The sequence below is a fragment of the Dictyostelium discoideum genome, assembly GCF_000004695.1.
Source record: "Dictyostelium discoideum AX4 chromosome 6 chromosome, whole genome shotgun sequence".
Taxonomy (NCBI): Eukaryota; Evosea; class Eumycetozoa; order Dictyosteliales; family Dictyosteliaceae; genus Dictyostelium; species Dictyostelium discoideum.
This window is the reverse complement of record NC_007092.3, coordinates 2,537,786-2,565,140: the sequence shown is the minus strand read 5'-3', so window position 1 is coordinate 2,565,140 and position 27,355 is coordinate 2,537,786. Positions and strand designations below refer to the sequence as shown.

At 24.6% G+C, this 27,355-nt stretch overlaps 9 protein-coding genes across 9 annotated transcripts; 7 read left to right on the top strand and 2 right to left on the bottom strand.

Moving 5' to 3' along the window:
* Positions 1 to 383: 383 nt before the first annotated feature.
* Positions 384 to 2,140, top strand: pdhA (pyruvate dehydrogenase E1 alpha subunit; the record flags this gene model as incomplete). Its single annotated transcript, XM_629347.1, has 3 exons — positions 384 to 428; positions 625 to 843; positions 1,271 to 2,140. 3 exons carry the CDS (start codon positions 384 to 386, stop codon positions 2,138 to 2,140), a joined length of 1,134 nt encoding a protein of 377 aa, XP_629349.1.
* Positions 2,141 to 3,896: 1,756 nt separating this feature from the next.
* On the top strand, positions 3,897 to 7,547 carry kxcB (DH domain-containing protein; the record flags this gene model as incomplete). Its single annotated transcript, XM_629346.1, has 3 exons — positions 3,897 to 5,303; positions 5,422 to 5,682; positions 5,838 to 7,547. The coding sequence occupies 3 exons, from the start codon at positions 3,897 to 3,899 to the stop codon at positions 7,545 to 7,547; spliced, it is 3,378 nt and encodes a 1,125-aa protein (XP_629348.1).
* A 649-nt stretch (positions 7,548 to 8,196) lies between these two features.
* rps3 (40S ribosomal protein S3) lies at positions 8,197 to 9,101 on the top strand (the record flags this gene model as incomplete). Its single annotated transcript, XM_629345.1, has 2 exons — positions 8,197 to 8,232; positions 8,481 to 9,101. The coding sequence occupies 2 exons, from the start codon at positions 8,197 to 8,199 to the stop codon at positions 9,099 to 9,101; spliced, it is 657 nt and encodes a 218-aa protein (XP_629347.1).
* Positions 9,102 to 9,624: 523 nt separating this feature from the next.
* Positions 9,625 to 10,511, top strand: DDB_G0293122 (hypothetical protein; the record flags this gene model as incomplete). Its single annotated transcript, XM_629344.1, has 3 exons — positions 9,625 to 9,658; positions 9,814 to 9,928; positions 10,001 to 10,511. 3 exons carry the CDS (start codon positions 9,625 to 9,627, stop codon positions 10,509 to 10,511), a joined length of 660 nt encoding a protein of 219 aa, XP_629346.1.
* A 207-nt stretch (positions 10,512 to 10,718) lies between these two features.
* On the top strand, positions 10,719 to 11,163 carry DDB_G0293188 (hypothetical protein; the record flags this gene model as incomplete). The annotated part of the gene is made up of 2 exons (XM_629343.1): positions 10,719 to 10,898; positions 10,999 to 11,163. The coding sequence occupies 2 exons, from the start codon at positions 10,719 to 10,721 to the stop codon at positions 11,161 to 11,163; spliced, it is 345 nt and encodes a 114-aa protein (XP_629345.1).
* A 337-nt stretch (positions 11,164 to 11,500) lies between these two features.
* DDB_G0293120 (SNF2-related domain-containing protein) lies at positions 11,501 to 18,206 on the top strand (the record flags this gene model as incomplete). Its single annotated transcript, XM_629342.1, has 2 exons — positions 11,501 to 12,170; positions 12,259 to 18,206. The coding sequence occupies 2 exons, from the start codon at positions 11,501 to 11,503 to the stop codon at positions 18,204 to 18,206; spliced, it is 6,618 nt and encodes a 2,205-aa protein (XP_629344.1).
* Positions 18,207 to 19,061: 855 nt separating this feature from the next.
* DDB_G0293186 (hypothetical protein) lies at positions 19,062 to 20,595 on the top strand (the record flags this gene model as incomplete). The annotated part of the gene is made up of 3 exons (XM_629341.1): positions 19,062 to 19,148; positions 19,328 to 19,747; positions 19,837 to 20,595. The coding sequence occupies 3 exons, from the start codon at positions 19,062 to 19,064 to the stop codon at positions 20,593 to 20,595; spliced, it is 1,266 nt and encodes a 421-aa protein (XP_629343.1).
* Positions 20,596 to 20,758: 163 nt separating this feature from the next.
* DDB_G0293184 (RhoGAP domain-containing protein) lies at positions 20,759 to 24,657 on the bottom strand (the record flags this gene model as incomplete). Its single annotated transcript, XM_629340.1, has 3 exons — positions 20,759 to 23,656; positions 23,878 to 23,994; positions 24,112 to 24,657. The coding sequence occupies 3 exons, from the start codon at positions 24,655 to 24,657 to the stop codon at positions 20,759 to 20,761; spliced, it is 3,561 nt and encodes a 1,186-aa protein (XP_629342.1).
* A 545-nt stretch (positions 24,658 to 25,202) lies between these two features.
* expl9 (expansin-like protein) lies at positions 25,203 to 27,012 on the bottom strand (the record flags this gene model as incomplete). The annotated part of the gene is made up of 3 exons (XM_629339.1): positions 25,203 to 26,285; positions 26,359 to 26,778; positions 26,908 to 27,012. The coding sequence occupies 3 exons, from the start codon at positions 27,010 to 27,012 to the stop codon at positions 25,203 to 25,205; spliced, it is 1,608 nt and encodes a 535-aa protein (XP_629341.1).
* Positions 27,013 to 27,355: the final 343 nt, after the last annotated feature.

The following is a 27,355-nucleotide window of genomic DNA, read 5'->3' as shown; positions in this document are numbered from 1 at the left end:
TTCTACGATTTTAAAATAAAAAATAATAATTAAAAAAAATTATAATTAATTAAAAAAAAGAAAAAATGAATTAAATTTTTCCAATTAATTAATTTACAAAAAAAAAAAAAAAAAAAAAAAAACCAATAAAAAATTAATTTTAGGTTACATTTACTCAATTAGAATATTCATCCAATATTAAAAAAAAAAAAAAAAAAAAGATAAAATACACACTAACTAAATATTTAAATAAGTCTTTTTTCACAACACTTTTTGAAAAAAAAAAAATTTTATTTTTTTAATTTTTTTTAAATTTTTTTTTAATTTTTTTTTTTTTTTTTTGTTGTTCATAAAGAAATTTTTTTTTTTTTATTTTCACATTCTTTCACAAACCAAAATAAAAAATGTTATCAAATTTTTTAAAAGTCAACAGTAAAGCACTAGGACATGTAAATATTATTTTTGTTTTCTTTTTTTTTACTTTTTTATTAAAAAAAAAAAAAAAAAAAGAATTATAAAATAAAATAAATCTTCTTCTCTCTCTGATTAATAATAATAATAGTTTTGATAATTAATAAAGACAATAAATTGTAAATTAATTATTAATTTTTTAAAATTTTTTTTTTATTATTATTGTTAAAATAGATAAGAACTTTTGCCTCAAAGAGTGGTGAAATTAAACACAATTTTAAAAAAGCCGATACATACTTATGTGATGGTCCATCTGACTCAACTGTTACCAACAAAGATGAACTCATTTCATTCTTCACTGAAATGTCAAGATTTAGAAGACTCGAAACTGTTTGTGATGGTTTATACAAAAAAAAATTAATTAGAGGTTTCTGTCATTTATACACTGGTCAAGTGAGTATATTTAAATTATATAGATAAATCAATTCTATCAATGTTTTTTCCATCATCATCATCATTATCATTATCATCATCATCAACAATGCATTCCATTCAATCACTATTCATACATAAAAAAAAAAAAAAAATAAAAATAAAAAAAATAAAAATAAAGAAAGAAAGAATGAATGAATGAATGACGATTTATACATTTTACAATTGAAAACAAGTAAATCAAAATAAAGAATTAAATCAATATAATGAATTTATAATTAAAGAAATTTAAAGTTAATGAATGAAGAATAGGATGAATGAATTGATGAATCAGTTGATGAATGAATTGATGAATGAATGGAATAAATTAATTGAATTCAAATTTTATTTTATATTTAAAATTTATTAATAATTTTTTTAATTTTTTTTTTTTCTTTTTTTTTTTTAGGAAGCTGTTTGTGCAGGTTTAGAAAGTGCAATTACTAAAGATGATCATATTATTACAGCATACAGAGATCACACTTATATGTTATCAAGAGGAGCAACACCAGAAGAAATTTTTGCAGAATTATTAATGAAAGAAACTGGTTGTTCAAAGGGTAAAGGTGGTTCAATGCATATGTTTACAAAGAATTTCTATGGTGGTAATGGTATTGTTGGTGCTCAATGTCCACTTGGTGCTGGTATTGCCTTTGCACAAAAGTACAATAAGACCGGTAATGTTTGTTTAGCCATGTATGGTGATGGTGCTGCCAATCAAGGTCAATTATTTGAAGCCTTCAACATGGCTTCACTCTGGAAACTTCCAGTCATTTTCATTTGTGAAAACAATAAATACGGTATGGGTACCTCTCAAAAGAGATCAACTGCTGGTCACGATTTCTATACTCGTGGTCACTATGTTGCAGGCTTAAAAGTCGATGGTATGGATGTTTTCGCCGTCAAAGAAGCTGGTAAATACGCCGCTGAATGGTGTAGAGCTGGTAATGGTCCAATCATTTTAGAAATGGATACCTATCGTTATGTAGGTCACTCTATGTCTGATCCAGGTATCACTTATCGTACAAGAGAAGAAGTTAACCACGTTAGACAAACTAGAGATCCAATTGAAAACATTCGTCAAATCATCTTGGACAATAAAATCGCAACTGAAGATCAACTCGCTGCCATCGAAGAAACCGTTAGAGATGAAATGGAAAAAGCCTCTGAAAAAGCTATCGCTGCTCCATTACCACAAGCTCGTGAACTCTTTACCAACGTTTACCTCCAAGAAGTTCCAGTAAGAGGTGTTGAATTTGTTAACAGTTTCAAACCATAAATTAATATTAACTTTTTTTACTTATTAAAAAAAAAAGTTTTAATTTTTAAAAAAAAAAAAAAAATAAAAAAATAAAAAAAAAAAAATATATAAAAATTTTAATTAAAATAAAAAATAATCTATTTTTATTTATTATGATCATTAGGAAACTCTGAATTTGGATTTAATTTTAGAAATTAAAAAATTAAATTTTTGGATTTAAATTCTCTCATTTTTTGAAAATAATAATCCATAAATCTATTTTTTTTATTAATTAGGCCCCTAAAAAAAAAATTAAAAAAAAAAATAAAATAAAATTAAAAAATAAAAAATCTTTTGATTTTATTTATTCGAAAAACTTTTTTTCTTTTTTTCCATGGGAGCATAAAAATTATTTTATTTTATTTTTAAAAAAAAAAAAAAAAAAAATCAAATCAAAAAAAAAAAAAGAACTAAATCAAAAAAATCAAATTAAAAAAAATTTATTGTACACAAAGGTATACACATAAATAATCTTTTTTTTTATTATTATTTTTTTGGGAATAAAATTGTTTTGATAAAATTTTTTTTTTTTTTTTTCCAAACAAAGAAAATAAAAAAAATAAAAAAAATAAAAAAAATAAAAATAATAATTATAATAATTAATAATAATAATAATAATAATAATAATAATAATAATAATAATAATAATAATAATAATAAATAATAATGATAATAATTTGTTATTAAATATATACATAAAACAAAATGATACCATACCAACAACAAAAACAATATTCTCACACACAAACTAGTGTAGCTACACTATTAATCAATTCTTTGTGTTAATTCACCCTCACTATTTATTGTGTATTTTGTGTGTTTTTTGATGTGAAAAAAAAATAATTATTAAATCAATAATAAATAAAAATAAAAATAAAAATAAAAATAAAAATAATAATAAAAATAAAAATTATAATAATAAAAACAGAGAAAATTTATCAAATATAAATAAAGAAAAAAATAATAATAAAATAATTGAATAATTAAATAATTAAATAGTTCACATTTATATAAAGTCACCACACACACATACCACACTCGCATTTATTTGGAAAGTGAAACACACATCAGCACCTCTAACTGTTTTTTTTCTTATTTGTTTTTTTTTTTTTTTTTTGAGTATCAAAAATTTTTTTTTTTCCAAACAAATATAGACTTTTTTTTCCTTCACCACTACACAAACACCTTAGATATTAAAAAAAACACCCAAAGCTTTTTTTTTCTTTTATTTTAATTTTTTTTTTTTATTTTTTTATTTTTTTTTTCTATTTTTTTTTGTTTTATCAAAAAAAAAATTTTATTTTATTTTTTATTTTGTTCCTTTAATTCTTTCACTCTACTTAATTTTCTGTTTTCTATATAAAATATACATAAAAACATTTTTTTTATTTTTTATTTTCTTTTCTTTTCTTTTTTTTTTTTTTTTTTTTTTCCAAATTTTGATCACCCAAATCACATTTTTCAAAAAAAAAATTTTCTTTTGTGAGTGATTTTGGTTTTTTTTTGGTTTTTTTTTTTTTAATTTTTTTTTTTTTTTTTTTTTTTGATTGTTGTTATAATTATTATTATTATAAAAAAAAAAAAAAAATCAATTATTAACTCTTATTTATTATTTTCTTTTCTCTTCTAGTTTTTATTAACAAAATAAAAAAAAAAAAAAAAGGTAAAAAAAAGGCTATAGAAAAAGATAAAAAAAAAAAATTTTTTTTTTTTTTTTTTTTGGTAAAAATTTGGAATGGAATTATCTGAACCAAAACAAAGATTTGAATCACTTTTATCTTTATTTGAAGATGTTGCAAATAAAAGATATTCTGGTGATTTTTCAGTTAAAAAGAATATAAATGCACCTCAAGTCCCACCAAGATCATATTCATTATTCAATGTAACCGGTGGAAATGTATCATCATATAATAATCAACAACAACAACAAAATAATAATAATAATAATAATAATAATAATAATAATAATAATAATAATAATAATAATAATAATAATAATAATAACAATAGTGGTGAAATATCATCAAATAATAGTACACCATCAATTTTATTTTCACCAACACCAACATCAACGGCACCACCAGCACCACCACAACCTACAACACCACCAAATACTGGATTCCATAATAGACCATTAAGTATCAACATTAATCAACAACCTATTGGCGGCGTCAACAATAATAATAATAATAATAATAAGGATAGTCCATCTAATAAGCCATTGAGATTATCAGGATCACCACCAACTGCATCAATTAATGGTAACCAAATTGAACAATTGCAAAGAGAATTAAGGAATGAAAAAGAAGCTCATCAACAAACTAAATATTTACTAAATTCATTTGCAGATGAGAATAAGAAACTTAGTAATGATTGCCAACTTTGGAGAGCAAAATATTTCAAACTCTTGACTAAAAACACTAAATTAAAAGTGATTTTCGATCATTTTCAAAGTATTATGAATGAAAGTGATTCTGTGCCTGGTGAAGGTTCGTTAGTTCATAGTACAAGCTATAATTCATCTTCATCTTCTTCTTCTGGTGGTGGTGGCAATATAACACCAAGAAAATTAAGTTTAGCAGGTGGTGGTAAATTTGATGATGCACCACAATCTGCGTCAGCATTGTTAAAGATTCATCATCAACGTAATCAGTCAACTGGTTCAGCATTTAGCAATACTATTTATAATGGTGAAGAGAAAACCAGAGATACCATATCATACAATGAAAGACCAAAAAGACAAACAGTTGGATCATCAACCTTCTTCCCACCACCACCAAGTAGAGCAACAAGTACTTCATCGATTCAAGTCAATAGTGATCCACAAGAGATTGAACAACTCACTGAAGAGCAATACTTGGAAATGCTCGAAAAGAGAAGACAAGTATCTTTACAAATCCTTCAAACTGAAAAAGAGTATGCATTCTACTTAAATATCATTGTTGAAGAATTCCTTCAACCACTTAAAAATGAATCAAATCTTTCAAATAATCCATTCATTAGTAAAGCTCAAGTTAAACAATTATTTGGTGATACTGAAGTAATTTTAGGTTCAAGTAAATTATTGGCTGAAGATTTAGAAAATGTTTTATTAGATGGTACTTCAAATCCAATTGGTTTAGGTGATTGTTTCTTAAAAATTGTAAGTTATTAAATTATTATTATTATAATTATTATTATTATTATTATTATTATTATTATTATTATTATTATTATTATTTAAATTAATTATTAACATTTATTATTACTATTATTATTAGTGTGATTATTTTAAATTATATGCATCATATGTTAAAAATTATTATACATCAATTTCAGTTTTAAATAAATTAAAAGAAGAAAGTCATAAATTTCAAGCATTTATTCAAGAGAAAGAACAAATTTTATTAGATAGTAATTTCACAGATTTAGGTGCTCTTTTAGTTTTACCAGTTTCAAGAATTGGTCAATATACATCAATGATTAATTATTTATTTAGCTTAACTCCACAATCTCATCCAGATTATGAACCATTTAAAAAAGTAATTATTATTATTATTATTATTATTATTATTATTATTATTATTATTATTATTATTATTATTATTATTATTATTATTATTATTATTATTATTATTTAATTATTTATTTATTTAATTATTAATATTTTATTTTACCAAAAAATTTAAAAATAAAGGCTGTAATTAAAATGAAATCAACAGTTGATTATGTTAAAGAAAAGATTAGAGATAATGATAGTCAAAATAAAGTTAGAATCATTCAAAATCAAATGACAGGTAAATTTGAAAATTTGAATTTACCACATAGAAGATATGTTAGAGAGGGTATGTTAACAGAGAGTGGTAAAGGTTCAAACTCAAATCAATATTATTGTTTCTTATTTAATGATATATTTGTATTATCAACACCAATAAAGAAATCGAATCAATTTTCATTTAAAAAGAAAATATCATTAAGTGAAGCTGAAGTAACCATGATTTCCGACCCTGAAGATAGACCAATCTTTCAAATATCTATACAAAATATTGATTCTCAACAAGATAATTCTCCAAATATGTTATCATTGAATGGGATTCAAAATGCAATTAATAATATGACAAATAATGATTCAAAATCTAAAAATAATAATAATAATAATTCAAATGGTAATAATAATAATAATAATATAAATAGTAATAGTAATAGTAATAATAATAGTGTAATTGATATAAAAAGTAGTGGGGTATTAATAAATAATGGTGGTGGTAGCGGTTTTATAAGTAATAATAATGGTATAACAAATGTAAATAGTAATAATAATAATAATAATAATATTAATAGTAATAATAATATAAATGGTAATAATAATAATGGTAATAATAGTGTAAATTATAGTAATGGCGAAGATAATAACGATAGAGAATGTTTTACATTCATTGCAGATTCGAACAGAGATAGAGAGGATTGGATTCAAGCGATTCATGCTAATATTATCTCATCAAAGAAAAGGAATGAGACTAGAAAACCTGAAGATATTGAAAAGGGTGGTATTGATTTCAGTGTATCCGATATTAAACTTTGTGAACAAATTGGGTCAGGTGGTAGTGGTTGTACAGTTCATAGATGCACTGTCGATGGTTTTACATGTGCAGTAAAGGTATTGAAATTAAAGAATACCTCACCTTTCTTGGTTGAACAATTCATTTCAGAGATTACAATCATGGTTAAATTAAGTCACCAAAATATTGCAAAATATTTAGGTCACCGTTTAAGTGGTAATCAACTTTGGTTATTTATGGAATTCTACCCACACTCTTTGAAGGATGTCATCACAAAGAGAACTTCGCCTTTCCCAGCCACTGAGGTGATTTGGATGGCATTGGAGATCGCCAAGGGCTTGGAGTTCCTTCACACCCAAAAGAACCCCATCATACATCGTGACCTCAAGCCTGGAAATATCATGTGTTCGTTGGACGACAAGGGCAGGGTTTGCAGTATTAGGGTCTGCGATTTCGATACAAGTAAAGAGTTGGGTAATGGTGTAACTTTGAAAACTTGTATTGGTACACCTTGTTATATGGCCGCTGAGGTGTTGAATGTTGCCGATGGTGGAAATAGTGGTTATAGTTTAAAGGCTGACATTTGGTCTTTTGCCATGTTATGCTTTGAAATCATCTCTTTACTCCCACCTTACCATCAATTCCAACATCTCCAATCCATTGAAATGATCATCAATGGTACTTGTCCACCATTACCAACTGATCTCATTCAACCAAAATTACTTCAACCACTCATTGAACTTTTGGTGACTTGTATCGATTTAAATCCAAATCATCGTCCAAATGCTTCTCAATTGGTTCAAAAATTAACTAAAATGTTAAAAAACACTGGTATGATGACTGAATAATTCAATTAAAAATATTTTTATTTTTTTTTTCCAAATCTATTTTCATCATTAAATATTTTTAAAAGTAATTTTATTTTAACTTTTTTTTAAAAAAAAAAACAAAAAAAACAAAAAAAAAAAAAAAAAAAAAAAAAAAAAAAAAAAATTATAATTTAATAATTTATTATGTGTAATTATTTATATATTTAAAAAAATAAAAATAAAAATAAATAAAAAAAATTATTTAAATAAAATCTAAAAATATCCACTTTTAATATTCGATTTGTTCTTATTCAAAAAAAAAAAAAAAAAATTTATGTATATAATAATAATAATAATAATAATAATAATAATAATAGTAATAATAAAAAGTAAAATAAAAAAAAAAGTTAACCCCTCGTTTGTCTTTTTTCTTTTTTATTTCTTGGACCAAAAATAAATAAAATATCAAAAAAATAAAAAAAAACATGCTCACAAAATTCTCATAAAAAACCCAGAAAACTATGTAAAAAAAAAACACTATGTAAAAAAAAACTATGTAAAATTTTTTTTTTTTATTTTTTATTTTTTTTTTTATTTTTCAAAAAATTTTTTTTCGTTCCAATCGTAAATTTTTTTTTTATAATTATTATTAGTCCTTTTTCGCCTTAACACAGAAACAGATAATAAAATGAACTCATCATTACAAATCTCAAAGAAAAGAAAGGTAAAATTTTTAAAAATGAAAATAAAAATAAAAATAAAAATAAAATAATCAACAACAATAAAAGGAAATAAATTAATCATTGATTGGAATTTCAACACTAATCATTTTTTGTGATCTTGAAAAAAAAATAAAAAAAAATAATAATAAAAAATAAACAATTAAAATAAAATCAACCATTAATAATAAATATTTATATTATATTATATTTAATCAAACAAATTATTAATATTTTAATTTTTTTTTTTTAGTTCGTCGCCGATGGTGTCTTCCACGCTGAACTCAATGAATTGTTCACTCGTGAATTCAACAAAGATGAAGGTTACTCAGGTGTTGAATTAAAAACCTCACCAGGTTTAACTGAAATCATCATCCGTGCTTCAAAGACCCAAGCTGTTGTTGGTCCAAACGCTCGTCGTATCCAAGAACTCTGCTCTTTAGTCCAAAAGAGATTCAACTTCAAAGAAGGTACCGTCGTTCTCTTTGCTGAAAAAATCTTAAACAGAGGTTTATGTGCCGTCGCTCAAGCTGAATCACTCAAACTCAAATTATTAGCTGGTCTCCCAGTTCGTAAAGCTTGTTACGCCATCGTTCACCAAATCATGACCCGTGGTGCTAAAGGTTGTGAAGTTATCGTTTCAGGTAAATTAAGAGCCCAAAGAGCCAAATCAATGAAATTCAGAGACGGTTACATGATCAAATCTGGTCAACCATCAAAAGATTTCATCGATTTCGCCTGTCGTCACGTCTTATTAAGACAAGGTACCCTCGGTGTCAAAGTCGCCATTATGTTACCATACGACGAAACCCGTAAAATCCACGGTGCTTGCAACATCCCACAACCAGACGTTGTTGTCATTCGTGATGCTTAAATTTATTAATAAAATTCAATTTTTTTAATAATTTAAAACAAAATCAATCTTTTTTTTTTAAGATCTTTTTTATTTTTTTTTTTTATTTGTTTAATTTTGTTCTTTTTTCCAGGGAATAATTTAAAAAATTAAAATAACTCAAAGATGGTTTAATTTTTTTTTTTTTTTTTTTTTTGGTAAAAAAATAGTTTAAAAACTGGGGGATAATCTGAAATACCAATAACAATTACAAAAAAAAAAAAAATAAAGTTGTGGTTTAGGTATAGTGTTTTTTTTTTTTTATTTATTCTCCATCTTGCTTCTCCATTTTTCTCGAATATTGGAGAACTTTATATCAGTAACACAAAGTTTAATATAAAATTTTATATTAAATCTTTGCTTGTTCAATAAATTTACAATACCCCCATTTTTTAAATTTATTTTTTTTTTTTATTTTTTTTTTTTTTACACACAATAATAATATTTTTTTTTTTTTTACTTTTAATTTATTTTAATTTAATACTTCACAAAAATACAAATAAAAATGTCAGATAAAATAATTTTATATGGTGATTTAAGTAAATTTCTTTTTTTTTTTTTTTTTTTTTAAAAAAATTATTTTTACTATTTAATTAAGTTACCAAATATTAAAATTATTTAATTCAATTTTTTATTTTATTCTTTTTCTTTATTTTTTTTTTTTTTTTTTTTTTTTTTTTTTTTTAAATTTAAGTATCACAACCCGTTCGTGCTGTTTATTGGTTTTTAGTTTTTAATAAAATAGATTTTGAACTCCATGAAATTTTACTTGGAAAAAAAGAAGCTAGAACAGAAGAATCCAAAAAAATGTAAATATTTATTTTATTTTATTTTATTTTATTATTTAAATAAATTTTAAAAAAATTTTAATTTTTTTTTAGAAATCCATTACAAAAAATGCCAGCATTGAAATATAAAGGCGAAATTTATATTGAGTCACATAATATTTTAAGATTTTTATCACAAGAATTTAATTTAAACCAATATTATGGTGAAACATTATTAGAAAAAACTAAAGTTGATACATATTTAGATTGGATGCATTTAGGAATTAGAGCTTATTCACAATCATTATTTGCTCAAAAATATTTAATGCCAAAATTTGGTACTGATTTATATAATGATAAAAATTTAAATGCTGAAGAAGGTGTACCAATTGGTTTAAAACAAATTGAAAATGTTTTTTTAAAAAATGGTAAAAACAAATATATTGTTGGTGATCGTTTAACAATTGCTGATTTTTCATGTTATTCTGAACTTAAACAATTAGAAGGAATAAAATATGATTTTTCACCATATAAAGCAATTGAAAATTGGAAAAAACAAATGGAATCATTAGATGGATATAAAGAAGCAAATGTAAAAATTAATCAACTTGCATCACAACAATAAAAATAGAAATAAAAACAAAAATAATAAATAAATAATTTTAATTTTAATTTTATTTAATTTTTTTTTTTTTTTTTTTTTTTTTTGTGATTAATAACATGGTGGTTATTTTCAAAAAAAAAAAAAAAAAAAAAAAAAAAAAAAAAAAAAAAAATAAATTAACATCACTTTCACACTGAAATTTTAATATATATAAAAAAAAAAAAAGGAATGAATAATTTTAAAGAGGAAATTGATGATGCTATAAATGATATTGAATATGGTGTTGAAAAAGTTGAATTGGTTTTAGATCATCCTATTTCTGAGATTAATCACGTTGCTGTTATAAAAACCAATACAAAAGATAATTTAGAATTATTAATTAAAATGTCTTTAGTTGATGGTTATTCTGTATGTGTATATTATATACAATAATATATATATATATATATATATATATATATATTTCCAAACATTTTATTAATTATTGTACTATACACACACCAATTAGATAATTGAATACATAAATAAAACTAAAGATACTCAGTTAGAAGAAGGTCTAGATTTTCAAAAATCATTTGATTCATTACCAAATTTATTAATGTATTATAGCCCAGAATTTCAAAAACAATTTGGGTTGAAATTATTTGAAAGATTATCAAATATTAAATCATAATTAAAAAATAAAAAAATAAAAAAATAAAAAAAATAAAAATATTTGATTTTATGGATTATCTGATATTTTTTTGTTGTGTGGGGAGTAGGCTTATGGATAACAAAAAAAAAAAATAAAAAATAAAAAATTAAAAAGATTTTTATCAAAAAAATGGATGAAACTTAAACATCTTTCGAAATTTATTCCCCAAATACTATTTTTTTTTTTTTTTTTTTTTTTTAATTTATTTTTTAATTTTTTTTTTTGGTGTTTTTTAATTTATTTTTTTATTTTCTTTTTTTCAGAGCATTTGTATAAATAAAGGTTGCTCAATGATTGTGAGATAGATACCAAAACGATGAGCACAAATAATAAAATAAATGATAATGATAACAACACAAACAATAAGAAAAATAACAAGAACAACAACAACAATAACAACAATAACAACAACAGCGATGGTATAAATAATAACAATAGTAATATTGATAAATCAAATTCTGCCAATCTATTTAAAAAGAGTAAATCGACGGGTGGTGTGATTACAAAGAAGCATAGTATTGTTCAACTACCATCCACTCCAACGCATACAACAACACCAACAACGCCAATAACACCTACAAACACAACAACGACAACAACAACAACAACAACAACACCAAAATCTAAAGGAACGACGACGACAACGGCAACACCTACAACACCTACAACACCTACAACACCTACAAATTTAACGACATTACCAAAACCAAAAAATAATATATTAATTAAAAGTGTAAATAAACAAAATAATGAAAATAGAGCAATTCAACCTGTATCAACACCAATACAAAGACCCAAAGTTATTGATAATAATATTAAAGATTTATTGACAAGATTGGATCTATTACAATATCAACCAGTATTAGAAGATCAAAAAATTACACAATGGGATCAATTCATTTTATTAACTGATGAGCATTTAAATATGATGAGTTTTAAAATTGGTGATATCATTGATATTAAAAGATCAATTAAACAATTTAAAGGTAATTTTTAAATTTTATTTAATAAATTATGTATATATATATCTCTAATAACTAATAAATTTATGTATATATTTTATAATAATATTAGAAAGCGATAATAAAAAGATTCATAATACACCAGTTTCTGAAAATAATAATAATAACAATAATAATAATAACAATAATAATAAAAATGATGGTAATGATCAAAGAAAGTTTATCGAAGATTTTTTACAATCAGAAGCATTTCAAGTTGCAGTTAAAAATGCATTTTCAGCATCACATACTGGTAGTGAATTTAAAAATAGTTTGGGAACATTGTTAGAGACATCCCTTGAAGATAATAATAGGAGAAATTCTCATATGCAATCTTATTCCGAAGATACAATGCATCATAATATTAATTTTTTAGATGTTAGCAAAGATGATGGTAATTCTGATAATGATATTTCAAATGCATTAAATAATAATAATAATACTAATACTAATAATAATAACAATAATAATTATGAAGATGATGACGATGATAATGATTTTAGTTTAGAGTATGAAGATCGTATTGAAGATATCACAAGTACTAAATCGCAAACAGATGATGATGAAAAAGATGGTAGTGGTAGCGGTAGTGGTGTTGACGAATTAAAACTTACAGATTTAGTACACACACCACAAAAAAAGAGATTAACTATGGTGAGAGGTAGTGGATTTGAAAAAGATAATATTGATGATGATAATAATAAAAATAAAAATAATAAATTTAAAAATCCTTCCATAGTTGATAGAGAGGATGTTGATATGGAATCAGATAGTAGTGTAGATGAAACAAACAAAAGTAGTAGTAAAAGTAAAGGTAAAGGTAAAATAACACAAAGAAGTCGTAGTAGAAGTCGTTCTAGTAGTAGCAGCAGTAGTAGCAGCAGTAGTAGAGAAAGTAGAGATCATAGTCCGTCATTGAACAGGAGTAGAAGTACAGGTAGTACTTCAACTATTGAAAGTAGAAGTAGAAGTTGTAGCTTTAGTGGTAGTGAAAGTGGATCAATGCCAATGACAAGATCTAGATCAACCTCAACCGACAATGAAAGAGATGGAAAAGGAAAGAAATCAAATAAAAAAGAAACTATTTCAAAAAAATCATCATCATCATCATCATCATCATCAACAACCAAACAATTTGATATCAAACCAAAAAATGATGAAAATAACAGATTATTAAAAATTGAAGAAGAAAAAGCACCAAATGTATATAAAAGTGATAAAGAAAAAAACAAAGAAAAAAAGAAATTAGAAAAGGAAAAATTAGAAAAGGAAAGATTAGAAAAAGAAAGATTAGAAAGATTAGAAAAAGAAAAGTTGGAAAAAGAAAAATTAGAAAAAGAAAAATTAGAAAAAGAAAAATTAGAAAAAGAAAAATTAGAAAAATTGGAAAAAGAAAGATTAGAAAAAGAAAGATTAGAAAAAGAAAGATTAGAAAGATTAGAAAAAGAAAGATTAGAAAAAGAGAAATTAGAAAAAGAAAGATTAGAAAAAGAGAGATTAGAAAAAGAAAGATTAGAAAAAGAAAGATTAGAAAAAGAAAGATTAGAAAAAGAAAGATTAGAAAGATTAGAAAAAGAAAGATTAGAAAAAGAAAGATTAGAAAAAGAGAGACTAGAAAAAGAAAGAGTAGAAAAAGAGAGACTAGAAAAAGAGAGACAAGAAAAAGAGAGACTGGAAAAAGAGAGACTAGAAAAAGAAAAATCACTAAGAGAACAGTTGGAAAAAGAAAGATTGGAAAAAGAAAGCTTAGAAAAAGAAAGAGTAGAAAGAGAAAGATTAGAAAAAGAAAGATTAGAAAAAGAAAGATTAGAAAAAGAGAGACTAGAAAAATTACTTAAAGAAAAGTTGGAAAAAGAAAAATCACTAAAAGAAAAGTTAGAAAAAGAAAAGATAGAAAAAGATAAAGAAAAAGAGGATGATGATGAAAATGAAAATGAAGATAAAATGGATACAGATGGAAAAGTAAATAGATCAAGTAAAACTCAAGAACAAAGAGATCTAGAGAATTTAAAGAGTAGAGAACAAAGAAAGAGGGAGAAAGAAGAGGATTTAATGTATTATGAACAAAATAAAAATAAAAGTGATCAGAATAGGGGTGGTGGTGGTGGTGGACTTGTTTCACAATTTTTACAACAATCAAATCCTTTATCACAATTACAATTACAGTCAAATAAAATCGTAGATTTAGAAGTTATTGAAGACTATATCGCAGAGAGAAAGAGAGAGTGGTTTGAAAAGAATATAGATAGTTTGAAAAAGATGGCTTTACCATTATGGAATTTGTCTAGAAAAAATATGGAAGTTATAAAGATTAGAGAAAAGAGATATTTTGAATATAACGCTAGAAAATGTAAATTATTTAATGACTTTCAATATGAATTTTCACCAAAAGTTTATAAAGCGATAAGTCAAACTTTTGAAGATTTTTGGAAAGAGGAATGGATTGTCGATATGTTACACAGCCAAAAACCTCCACCAGAATATGTAGAATCACCATCACAAATTAAACAGCAACAACAGCAACAACAGCAACAACAACAACAACAACAACAATCATCAAGTGCACAAAAATCAAAATTAATTGTTGTTCAACAAGAAACTGATGATGACGATGACGATAGTCCTGATGATTGGAATGAAGATAATTTATTATCTCAACAATCCTCACTTCATGAAAATAAAGGTGAAAATGAAAATGATAGTGAAAATGAAAGTGAAAGTGAAAGTGAAAAACAAAAATCAACCACTACCACCACAACAACAACTACTACTACTCCAGTAACTTCGAAATTAGATTTAGAAGACCTTTGGAACCCATCGAATCCATCACAAAAGAAAAGAAAGAAACCAGGTGAACCAAAATTTCCACCACAAACTAGTAGAAATAATAATGATGATGATGACGATTATAATATGTGGGGAGGAGATGGTGATGGTGATGATGATGATGATGATGATGATGAAGAGGGGGACACAAATGATAAAAAAAGAAAAATTGTTAGTACCACTACAACCGATGAAGATGAAGAGGAGGAGGAAGAGGAAGAGTTAAAAATAAAAGCACATCGTGCACAAGATTTAGATTCAAAATTGGAGGGATTAACAAAAACAAAGGTATATAATAATAGAAGATTGAGAAAAGCAAGTTTAACAATCGATTTATCGGATGATAGTGACGATTTGAGTATTATAGATTCATCAAATGGAGCAAGAATTGTAATTAGTGATGGTAGTGATGGTGAAGGTGAAATGGATGATGATTTGGATAGTTCAACCTCTGATAGTTATAAACCACAAAAACCAAAGACAACAACAACAACAACAACAACAGCAGCAGCAACAAGAAGAAAAAGGAGAAGAAGAAGTATTGGTGGAACTATAAGAGCTAGAAGATCTTCAACAACCCCAAAGAATATTATTGAGAGTGAGAGTGAAAGTGAAGAAGATAGTGAATTGGAACAATTTATAAAATATTCAGATTCAAGTGAAAGTATTAGTGGTAGTGGTAGTGAAAGTGGTGAAGGTGAAATCACCATTTCAAGTAGTGAAAGTGATGATGAACTTAGTTCAGAATCTTCAGATATTGAAATGAGCGTTATTAACACCAGAAGCAGCAATAAAACTACACCACCATTAAAACAAACCACTCTATCATCATTAAGGTCGTCCTCATCATCGTCATCGTCATCAACATCACCACCAATATCAAAAACAAGATTACAAACTAAAAAAATGGAAGTTCAAAGCGTTAATAATGTAAATAGACAAACACTTAGAGTTAGAAAAGAAGAAGAGATTGAGAATAAACAAATCGAAGAAATGAGAGCAGCTAGAAGTTCAGAAGGTGTGGCAAGAGATAAATTATTCATTTTCCCAGGTAATAAAAGTGCTAATGGTAAAGGTGAAGATATTCTATTGGATCCAGAGATTGGATGTTTCTTAAAGCCTCATCAACATTCTGGTGTACAATTTCTTTGGGACAATATGGTTTTCAAAGGTAAAGGTTGCATTTTAGCACATTCAATGGGTTTGGGTAAATCATTACAAGTGATAGCATTCTTACACACTCACAATAGATATCATAAGGGTACAAAGTATCTCTTGATTGTACCTGCCAATACTTTATACAATTGGGAGAAAGAATTTAAGAAATGGTTACCAAAATCAGAAAAGAGCACCAACATCAGAGTGTTTGCACCACGTCATAAGGATTTGGTTAGACGTTTTCCAACATTTGATAATTGGTTCAGTGGTGGGGGTGTATTAGCAATGACTTTTGAATCATTCTCATCCACAATCAATAGACATATCAAAGAGAGACATCCATCGATTGCAAAGATATTAGAAACTGATTTCTTAATTGTAGATGAAGGTCATCGTTTGAAATCCACTAAAACTAAAATCTCAGATGCTGCCAATCTAATTAAAACCCATAGAAAAGTATTGTTAACTGGTTACCCATTACAAAATAATCTCATGGAGTATTATACTATGATTGATTACATTCGTCCACTTCATTTAGGTAATGAAAAAGAATTTAAAGACAGATTCGTTAAACCAATAGCAGCAGGTACAAAGAGTGAATCAAATGAAAGAGATATCAAGCTGATGAGAGGTAGATTAGCAGCATTACAATCATTGATTAAAGATTTCGTACAAAGATTAGGACCAGAGGTTTTAGATAGAGAAATGCAAGTTTCTAAATCTGAAAAGATGATTCTAGTGAAAAGAACCGATATACAAAGTAAACTCTTGGAAATTTCAATACAAAATAGTAATTTCAATGATCATTTCGCGCAATATGAAGTTTTAACAGTGGTTTGTAATCATCCAGATGGTTTACTAGAAAAGAAACCATTGGTAACAAAAGATTTGGAAAAGAAATCGATTTCAGAATTAAAATCTATTCTAAAGGCAAATGATGTACCAACAGCTGATATCATCTATAAAAATGAATTAATTCAACGTGTTATTCATTTAAATGAGATTAAAGCATCCGATCTGTTACAACCATCAGTGTTTTCAACTTATTTCAATCAAATTGGTTATAGAAGAGGTATAGTTGAAAGAAGTAATAAATTTGTATTATTCTTTAGTATGCTCAAACATTTCAATCAAAATAATGAAAGAGTGGTTACATTTAGTTTCTCAATTTCAACACTTAATCAATTGGAATATTTCATTCAAAAAAAGTTGGGTTGGAAAGCTGGTAGAGATTATTTTAGATTGGATGGTTCAACTCCAACTAAAACTAGACAAAGACTTATCGATCAATTCAATGATATGGCTAATGATATTAAATTGTTTTTAATTTCAACTAAAGCTGGTAGTTTAGGTACAAATTTAACCGGTGGTACTAGAGTCATACTTATGGATCTAAGTTGGAATCCAGTTCACGATAGACAAGCCGTTTATAGATGTTATAGAATGGGTCAAAAGAATCAAGTTCACGTTTATACCCTTGTTATGGCTGGTACTGGTGAACAAAAAACTTATACTCAAATGATCTATAAACAAACTCTCTCAAAGAGAGCTGTCGATTCTGAAACTCCTAAAAATGTCGAAGAAGATATTAGACTCAAAATCGGTGAATTGGTTGATATTCCTTATGATGTCGTTTCAATTAATCGTGAGTTGGAACATGGTACTGATCCAATTTTCAATAAAGTCATTAGAGAAAATAAACAAGCTATCATTGGTATCAAAGATGTTTATGCTTATTTCACTGGTGATGAATATGGTAAATTAACTGAAGAAGAAATTAAAGCTGCAATTGAAGAATATAAAAAAGAACTTTTAAATCCAAATAATAATAATAATAATAATAATAATTATAATAATTATAATAATAATAATTATAATAATTATAATAATAATAATAATAATTATAATAATTATAATAATAATAATAATAGTAATAATAATAATTATAATCCAGTTGGTACAAATATATATCAAGGATCTTTTAAATTTCAACAACAACCTTCATTACTAAGACCAAATCAAAATAGTCATATTTGATCTCATATAAAAATAAAAATATTAATACAACTTTATTTTTTTTTTTTTATAAAAAAATATATATATACATATATAAAATAAATTGACTTTGTTTTTGTATTAAAAAATAATGGGGTTTTTTATTTTATATCATTTTTATTATTATGAATATATTAATATGTTTTATTTATTATAAATTAATTGAAATTATGTAATTACTATTTTTATATTTTTATTGTTGTTTCCCATTTATTCATTTAATATTTACTTTGTAAAAAATAATTTAAAAATAAAAGAGAGCTAAAGAGATGAAAGGATTAAAAAAAGATAAAATTTCGTCATCACATTTATCATCACAAATTTATTATTCATTTTACTATTATTCTTGGTTTAAAAATCTACTATTAGAATAACAATTCAATTATTTGATGTTTTACAAATCTTTTTTAAAAATATCATTTTTTATTATTAATAAAGATTATTAATATTCTTTCAATCATTACCCTATTTATATATTAATATTAAATAAAAAAGGAAATTTTATTTTGGTGGGTGATTGTTATTTTTAATTTTTAAAATACAAAAAAATAAATAATAATTTAAAATAAAATAATGTGGTTGTGAGTGGTTTAATAATGGATTTATAAAGGGGGGGGGGGGTCTGGGTGTGATGTTGGTTTTATATATCTATTAACTCATGATTAAATATATTAAATTTCACTAAAAAAAATATATATAATAAAATAATAAAAATTAAAAAAAAATAGAAAATAATAATCATAAATTTAGTATAAATAGAAAATAAAAGAATTTAAAATTTTAAATTCTAAAATAAGAATCCTTTATGCATTAAAAATAAATTAAAAATAGGATAAAATGAGAACTTTAAAGTTAATAATTCTATTAATTCTATCTACATTTAAAACTATAAATTCGACAAATATAAAAATTAGTGAATGTGGAGTAAGTAAAAGAAAAAAAGAATGCATAAAAAAAAATAACTAAATCATTTTTATTATTTTTATTATTATTATTATTATTATTATTATTATTATTATTATTATTATTATTATTATTATTATTATTATTATTATTATTATTTATATTGTTATTATTATAATTATAATAATTATTATTATTAGAAAGCTAGATGTGTTCCAAATGGTGAAAGTTCAACAGATGGTGGTCAATGTGGTTTACCGTTACCAGGAGTTATTGGAACAGCAGCATTGAATGTTTTTGCATTTGATAAAGGTTCAAGATGTGGGGAATGTTATGAATTAACAGGCCCACTAGGAAGCACAGTTGTTATGATAACAGATGGATGTGATGCTGGTGATGCATGCCAACAAAAAGAACTATTCAATTTTATCATTTCAAAAAAAGATTTTAATAAAATTGGTAATTCAAGTGCATATGGCAATATTTATTCTTTGGGTTATCAAAAAGTGTCTTGTGGATTTAGTGGATATATAAAAGCGGTTTTTGGGGGTGGTTCCATTGCTGGAAGACCTGACTACTCTTATTATTTTCATGTTAGTTTTTCAAATTTTAATATTGGTGTAAGTAAATGAAACAATATTATAAAATCAAAAAAAAAAAAAAAAAAAAAAAAAAAATATTAATAAATTAATATATATTTAATTTTAAGATTAAACAAGTTCAGTTGATGGGAACAGGAATGTCAAGAATTAGTACATTAAAAAGAGATTTGGGAAAATATACATGGAATCAAGAAGGTGGCGGAGCAAAATTACAATTTCCAGCAACATTAATTTTGACAGGTATTGATGGTCAAACCCTATCATATAAATTTAATAAACCACCATCAGGCCAAATGATTGATATTAAGAAACAATTTGCACCACCAACACAAAAGTCAAGTAGTGCATTGGTTTTAAGAGAATCTGAAAAGAAATGTGAGATGGGTAAATTACCAGATTATGTTTATCAAGAATCCCTAGGACTTGGATGGGTGACCTATTTCAGTTGGAAATTTGATTATATTAATTTGGAATCTCACGAAACCAATAAAAAAGCATCAATGGGTAAAAAATTAATTCAAGTTGAATTAAAAGGATATGGAGGTTTACATTTCACCAGAGAGGGTGGTTTTCAAACAAAGTATATAAAATCATTAAGTTTTACTATTAGAGCAGCCCCACCAATTAGTGCTTTACAGGTTTATGTGGGACAAGTTGGTTCTTACACTTTACCAACATTAGGTTGGCAATGGACTGAAATTACAATCCCTGCTTCAAAAATAAAATCAAAAAATGATATTGAATATTCATTATCTTTTTATAATAATAAAAATCAAACCAATACTTTATGGATCGATAATATTAAATGGAATTTCACTCCAGATTGTCCTCCAACTCCTGCTTTTGTTACTGATAAATTTATTTAAAAAAAAAAATTAAAAAAAAAAGTTATATTACAATAAATTATTTTTATTTTTTTTATTTTTTTTTTAGTATTAAACTAGATCAATTTTATTATTATTATTATCTTTATTATTATTTTTTTATTTATTTATTATTATTTTATTTATTTAATTTTTTTTTTTTTTTTTAAACTGATAAATTGAATTTTGGAAAAGATAAATCATAAGTATTAATTAAAAAGTTAAATAATCCAGGAGGAATACGTAAAGTTGGAGAGAAACAAGTTGTTACATTTGCAATAACCATTTTGTTATATTCACTTCTATCAACGACCAATTTAGCGAAAAATAACATATGTTTTAAGACATTGTAATGAGGTCTACTAAGATTACTTAAGAGTGTTTGAATTTCTTTAATTTTTTCTTTTTCACCAAAACGACCATTTGAAAGGATCTCTGTACTTTGAATACGTAAATGTTCGGGTAAGATTGATTCTGGTAATTCACGTAAAAACAATTTCAATAGACCAGTAACGGCATGAGGATCTTTATAGGTGTAATCGATTGATTCACCTCTTTGAAGTTGTTGTTTCATTTCAAGGATTTCAGTTGAAGAACCTGATAATCTAAGAATACCTTCTTCATCGACATTCTTTTCTAAGAATTTCAACATCTTCGATAGGAAATAGGGTAATTCAGCTGTTGGACTTTCACGAGTCATTAAATCATCCAATCTAACACCAACGACACCTTGAAATTTAATACCACCACTTTCTTTCTTCCAAGAAACATCACCGCCAGCACCACCTAAACTTCCTGGTGATTGTTTATTGGTTGAATCTAATGATTTTTGTTTTTGATGTTTTTTATTTTCAATTGGTAACATTGGTTTTGAAATTTCATAAGCTCTTTTATCATACCAAGGAACTACACTATCTAAAACTCCATACCAATTCTCCATATTCTTTGAATTGTCAAATGCTAATAAACACCAAATTGTTTCTGAACTATTATAATTATTACCATTATTGTTATTATTATTACTGTTATTATTATTATTATTTTCCTTGTCTTTATCTTTTTCTTTTTCTTTATCTTTATCTTTTTCTTTATCTTTATCTTTTTCTTTATCTTTATCTTTTTCTTTATCTTTATCTTTTTCTTTTGGTTCTTTAATTTCTTTAATTTCTTTACCTTCTTTAACTTCTTTACCATTCGGTATTGAAATTGGAGGTGTCGCTATATTATTTCCATTACTATTACTATTACAATTATTATTTGTTGTTATTATTACATTTGGGTTTCCATTATTATTATTATTATTGTTATTATTATTATTATTATTATTATTAAGAGAATTTGAAATTGAGGGGTTACTATTACTATTTACAAGTGAACCTGGTGAAGTTGATAAATTCACAGATTCGTTATTATTTGAAGGATCTAAATTATTTTGATCATGAATTGTTGTACCAATACAAATTATATATGCTTTCTTTTTAGAGTCTTGAATTGAAGTTATTGAAATATTCCTCTTATCATTTAAATATATTACATCGATTGGATAAGAGGATTTTTCATTTTTAAAGAAAAATAAGAAATTATCTTTTAGAGTTGCAAAAGCACGTTTCTCTTGACCTTTTTTCCAAGTTTTTGAACCAATTTGGTAGAGTAAATTAGCAGCCAAAGTTGGATTCAATAGGGAATCGAATGAAATTTTATTTCTGTAAACTACATTTGCCAATTTCTTTGCACAATCATCTTTTGTAATTAAATAATCCTCTAATCTTTTAATATTGGATTGAAGAATTTCATATTTTCTACCCAAATCATTTGCCATTTGATTGGTTCTCTTTAATAATGAATTACTATGTGCAGAAATTCTTGCACCAGTTTTATTTTGATTTAAAATCTCTAAAGTTTTACTTTTCATTGATTCACAAATTTCATAATATTTAGTTTGTTCTTGTAATACCTCTTGCATTGTATACTTTAAATTATTTGCCATTGTTTCATTTTGATCAATTATTGCTTTTAATCTTTCAATTTGTTCATCTTTTGATAAGCTTGATAAATTAATTTCCTCAGTTTGTTCACCACATTCATTATCATTATCATTAGTATTGTTATTGTTGTTGTTGTTGTTGTTGTAATTATTATAATTATAGTTGTATTGTTGTTGTTGTTTCTTATTATAATGTTTAAATTGGAATTTCTTTAAATCAATTTGATTTGAAGTTGAATCTAATTGATCACCAGATGATAAAATTTTTGAAATTTCTTTTTCATTTTGTTCAAATTGTGATAAGAAATCTAAAGAATAAAATTCACCATGAGTTCTAGAATTTACATTACCATTAAGATTATTTGATTGAACTGTTGGATGAGCTTGCGATGAAGATGATGATGATGATGATGAACTATCATTAAACATTGATAACCAAGGATGTCTAAGTAAATCATGTACTGAAGCTCTATCGGATGGTTCCTTTTTAAAACATAATTCTAAAAATTGATTTAACTCTAAAGAGAATAATGATTGTTCATTCTCATCTAAACAATTTGGTAGTATAGTTGTTGATGGATTAATAATTTCAATCAATGCTTCCATTGGACCTAAATGTGAGAATGGAGGATGACCAACAATCAACTCCATTATCAAACAACCAATACTCCAACTATCTACTTTATGATTGAATGGTTTCATCGAGAGCACCTCTGGTGATGTCCAAAATGGATAACCATTCAATGAGAATCTAATGGATGGTTCGATTGCACTAGATCTAATACCGATTGCAAAGTCTGATATCTTTACTTTACCACCTTTTGCCAATAATACATTATTTGATTTTAAATTCCTATGAACGATACCTTGTGAATGAATGTATCCTAATGCTTCCAATATTTGTAATGTATATTTTGCTACTAATGATTCTTGGAATGCTCCTGATCTATTATAAATATCACTTAATGATCCATTCTCATAAAATTCTTGTACAATACCAAATCCTGTATTATCATTTATCATTCCAATATAATTAACAATACCACTGTGTTTTAATGATTTTAATAATTGAAATTCATTCTTTCATAAAAAAAAAAAAAAAATTAGTATTTTTTGATAATTTATATAATAATAATAATAATAATAATAATAATATTAATAATAATAATAATAATAATAATAATAATAATAATAATAATAATAATAATATTAATAATAAATAATAATAATATTAATAATAATAATAATAATAATAATAATAATAATAATAATAATAATATTTAAAAAAACTAATCACTTACTGAAAGAATATTTTGATGAATTAAGTTTATTCTTTCTCTATCAATTAATTTAATTGGAAAAATATTCACTTGATTCTGGAGGTACTGCTGAGAAAGTATTACCAAGATAACTTTGTCCTAAATGATGTAATAATGGCTAAATATTGTTTTTATTTTTTTTTTAAAAAAAAAAAAAAAAAAGATATTAGCGTTTTAAAACTTTTTTTTTTTATTTAAAATAATATTTTAACTTACATATTTCCCCAAGGTTGGTGGTGATTCATAAATTCTAGAACTTGGAGGTAAAATTCCTGAAGAGAATGAAAGTGGTGATGGTTTAAGTGGTGATATTGAAGTAGATGATGTTTGTTGGGAAGTGATTATTTTATTATTTTTTGAGAGTATAGAAGTTGGACTAAAAGTTGCAGCTGCTCCAAAATTTGTATTACTTGCACTATTTGGTGAAAGAGGTGGTTGTAGATGTTGTTGTTGTTGTTGTTGTTCCATTGGCGGTAAATTAAATACTTCATCAGTTGCGATATTCATTGCAAACTTTCTTCTTGTCTTTTTGACAGACTTACTACTTGTACCATCTTTATATTTTGATACTGCATTTATTACATCTTCTGTTAAATCTGAATCATTATTATCTATTGCTGTTGGTGTTGTTGTTGTCGTTGTTGTTGTTATTTCTGTGGTCGTTGCTGGTTGTTCTTTTTCACCACTATTATCGTCTGGTACATAATTATTTTTATTGAATTGAGAAGAATCTTCCTCGTATTGTTGATCTTCTTGCTCCATTGTGTTTGAATGATTTTTTTTTTTTTTTTTTTTTTTTTTAACACCTTTTTTTTTTATTTTTATTTATTTTTATTTTTTTTTTAATTTTTTTAAAAATTTTATTTTTCTATATATTTATTTTATATCATAAAAAAAAAAATTGTAAATAAAAATTTTTTTTTTTTTTTTTAAGAGTTATTTTTTTTTTTCTTTATTAATTATTTACAATAAAATTAAAGATTAAATAAATAGATAAGAAATTAAAAAAAAAAAAAAAAAAAAAATTTTTTAATACACAATCAATGAATTTAAAAAAAAAAAAAAAAAAAAAAAAAAAAAAAAAAAGTAAAAAAAAAAAAAAAAAAAATATAAAATTTTATTTTTTTTAAAAAAAAATTAAAAATAAAAATGGTTATTTGAAAAAAAAAAGACATTTTGGGTTAGGCAATTGATCAAAATTTTAAAAAAAATAAAAAAAATTAAAAATGAAAAAAAAAAAATGAAAAAAAAAGAAAAGATAATCCCAAGATTTTTTTTTTATTTATTTTATTTTATTTTATTTTTTTTTAAAATAACAATAATAAAATATTAATAATTAAAGATAATAATAAAAATGTTAAAGTAATATTAAAAGAGAATAATAAAATATTTGAAGAATTATCATCATTATAGTAAGAGAAAGCATTATTACCACCCATGAAATTATCGCCATCTTCACCATCAACTCTTTTACCAACTTTATTTGAAGCACCGCCACCAGTACCACCAGTACCATCATCATCATTACTACTACCATCAACTAAATTAGCCACACCACCTTTATTTGAAGTAATACCAATTGAATTTAAACCTACAACACCAGCAGCAGCAGTTACAATCGATTGGGGTAGTGGTGGTGGGGTTACAGTAGGATCAGTTATTATTAGAGGTGTTGGTGGGGCCTCTGGTGAAAAAATCCATTTAATATTATCAATCCACATTGTTATCGATTGGCCTTGGTTATTGTAGAATGATAATGAGTATTCAACTTTTTGTGGTTTCAAAACTGATATCGGGATTGAGATCTCTTGCCAATCTCCGCCCAATGGCCCGGGGATAACGTAGATACCAGAAGCACCGAAAAAACATTGTAGACTATTTGTTGGTGGTAACACTTTGATCATCACTTTCAACGATTCCAAGTACTTTGTTTGAAACCCACCTTCTCTGGTGAATGCCAAACCCCCATTTGCAGCCAAATCCATCTTAATTACACTCTCACCAAGTGTTGGATTATCGTCGGTGTCTTGTGATGAAAGATTGAATACATTGAATCTCCAACTATTTGATACTATCCAACCAAATGTCAATGAATCTTCATAGATATATTCTGGTACATTACCCATTCCACAAATTTCCGATTGATTGAATTTCGATGATAATAATCCAACCTGTGGTATAAACTGTTTCTTCATATCAATTGCAATATTTGCAGGAGGTTGTCTAAATTTATATGATATAATTTGACCGTCAACACCTGTCAATACCAATGTGGCAGGAAATTGTAATTTTGATCCACCACTCTCTTGATTCCATGTAAATCCACCTAAACTTCTTTTCAATTTCATATAAGATACCATACCAGTACCTAAAATTTGAACTTGTTTAATCTTTTTATTAAATATTAATAAAATTATAATTAAATATAATTATTAATTATTAATTATTTTTAAAATTACTTACACCAATATTAAAATTTGAAAATGAAACAGTGAAATAATATGAATAGTCAACTTTACCATTGTGACCTAATGAACCACCAAATTTAATTTTAATATTACCAAGAAATCCACAAGATACTTCTTGATAACCTAATGAATAAATATTTACATAAGATGAAGAGTTACCAATTTTATCAAAATCTTTATTTGAAATTATAAAATTAAATAAATCCTTTTGTGTACATGCTTCACCAGAATTACAACCATCAGTAACCATTACCACAGTTTTACCCAACGGTCCTGTCAATTCATAACATTGACCACATCTTGCACCACCATTAAATGCTGATAATGATAATGCTGCTGTTCCTATTGATGGTGGTGGTAATTGACATTGTCCACCATTTTCTGATTGTTTAAATGTTGGTTCAGCTCTTGCTTGCTTTTTAAAATATTTTTAAAAAAAGAAAAAAAAAAAAAAAAAAAAAAAATTAAAATAAATATATAAAAAATAAAAAAAAAAAAAAAAATAAAAATAATAATAATAATAAAATAAAAAATATATACTCACTCCACAATTACTTAATTTTACATTATCAGATGCATTTATTAAATTTATTATTACATATATTATAAATATTATTATTTTAAAATAATTGTTTTTATTAATTTTCATTTTTATTGTTATACTTTTTTTTTTTTTTTATTTATTTTAATTATCTTTTTTTTTTTTTATTGTATATTTTTTAAAAAATAAATAAATAGTGTGAAATTTTAAAAGGATGATGTAATAAATAAATAAATAATATATAACTTATTGAAGTAAAAAAAAAAAAAAAATAAAAAATATAAAAAAAAAAGGAAAAAAAAAAAAAAACCAAAATACTAAATAAATAATTATTTTTAAAAAAAAAAAAGACAATAGTTTGTAAAAATTAAAAATTAAATAATTAAATAAAAATAAATAAAAAAATTATTTGTGATGTTAGATTAATTAAAATCAAAATAAATTTAACCAT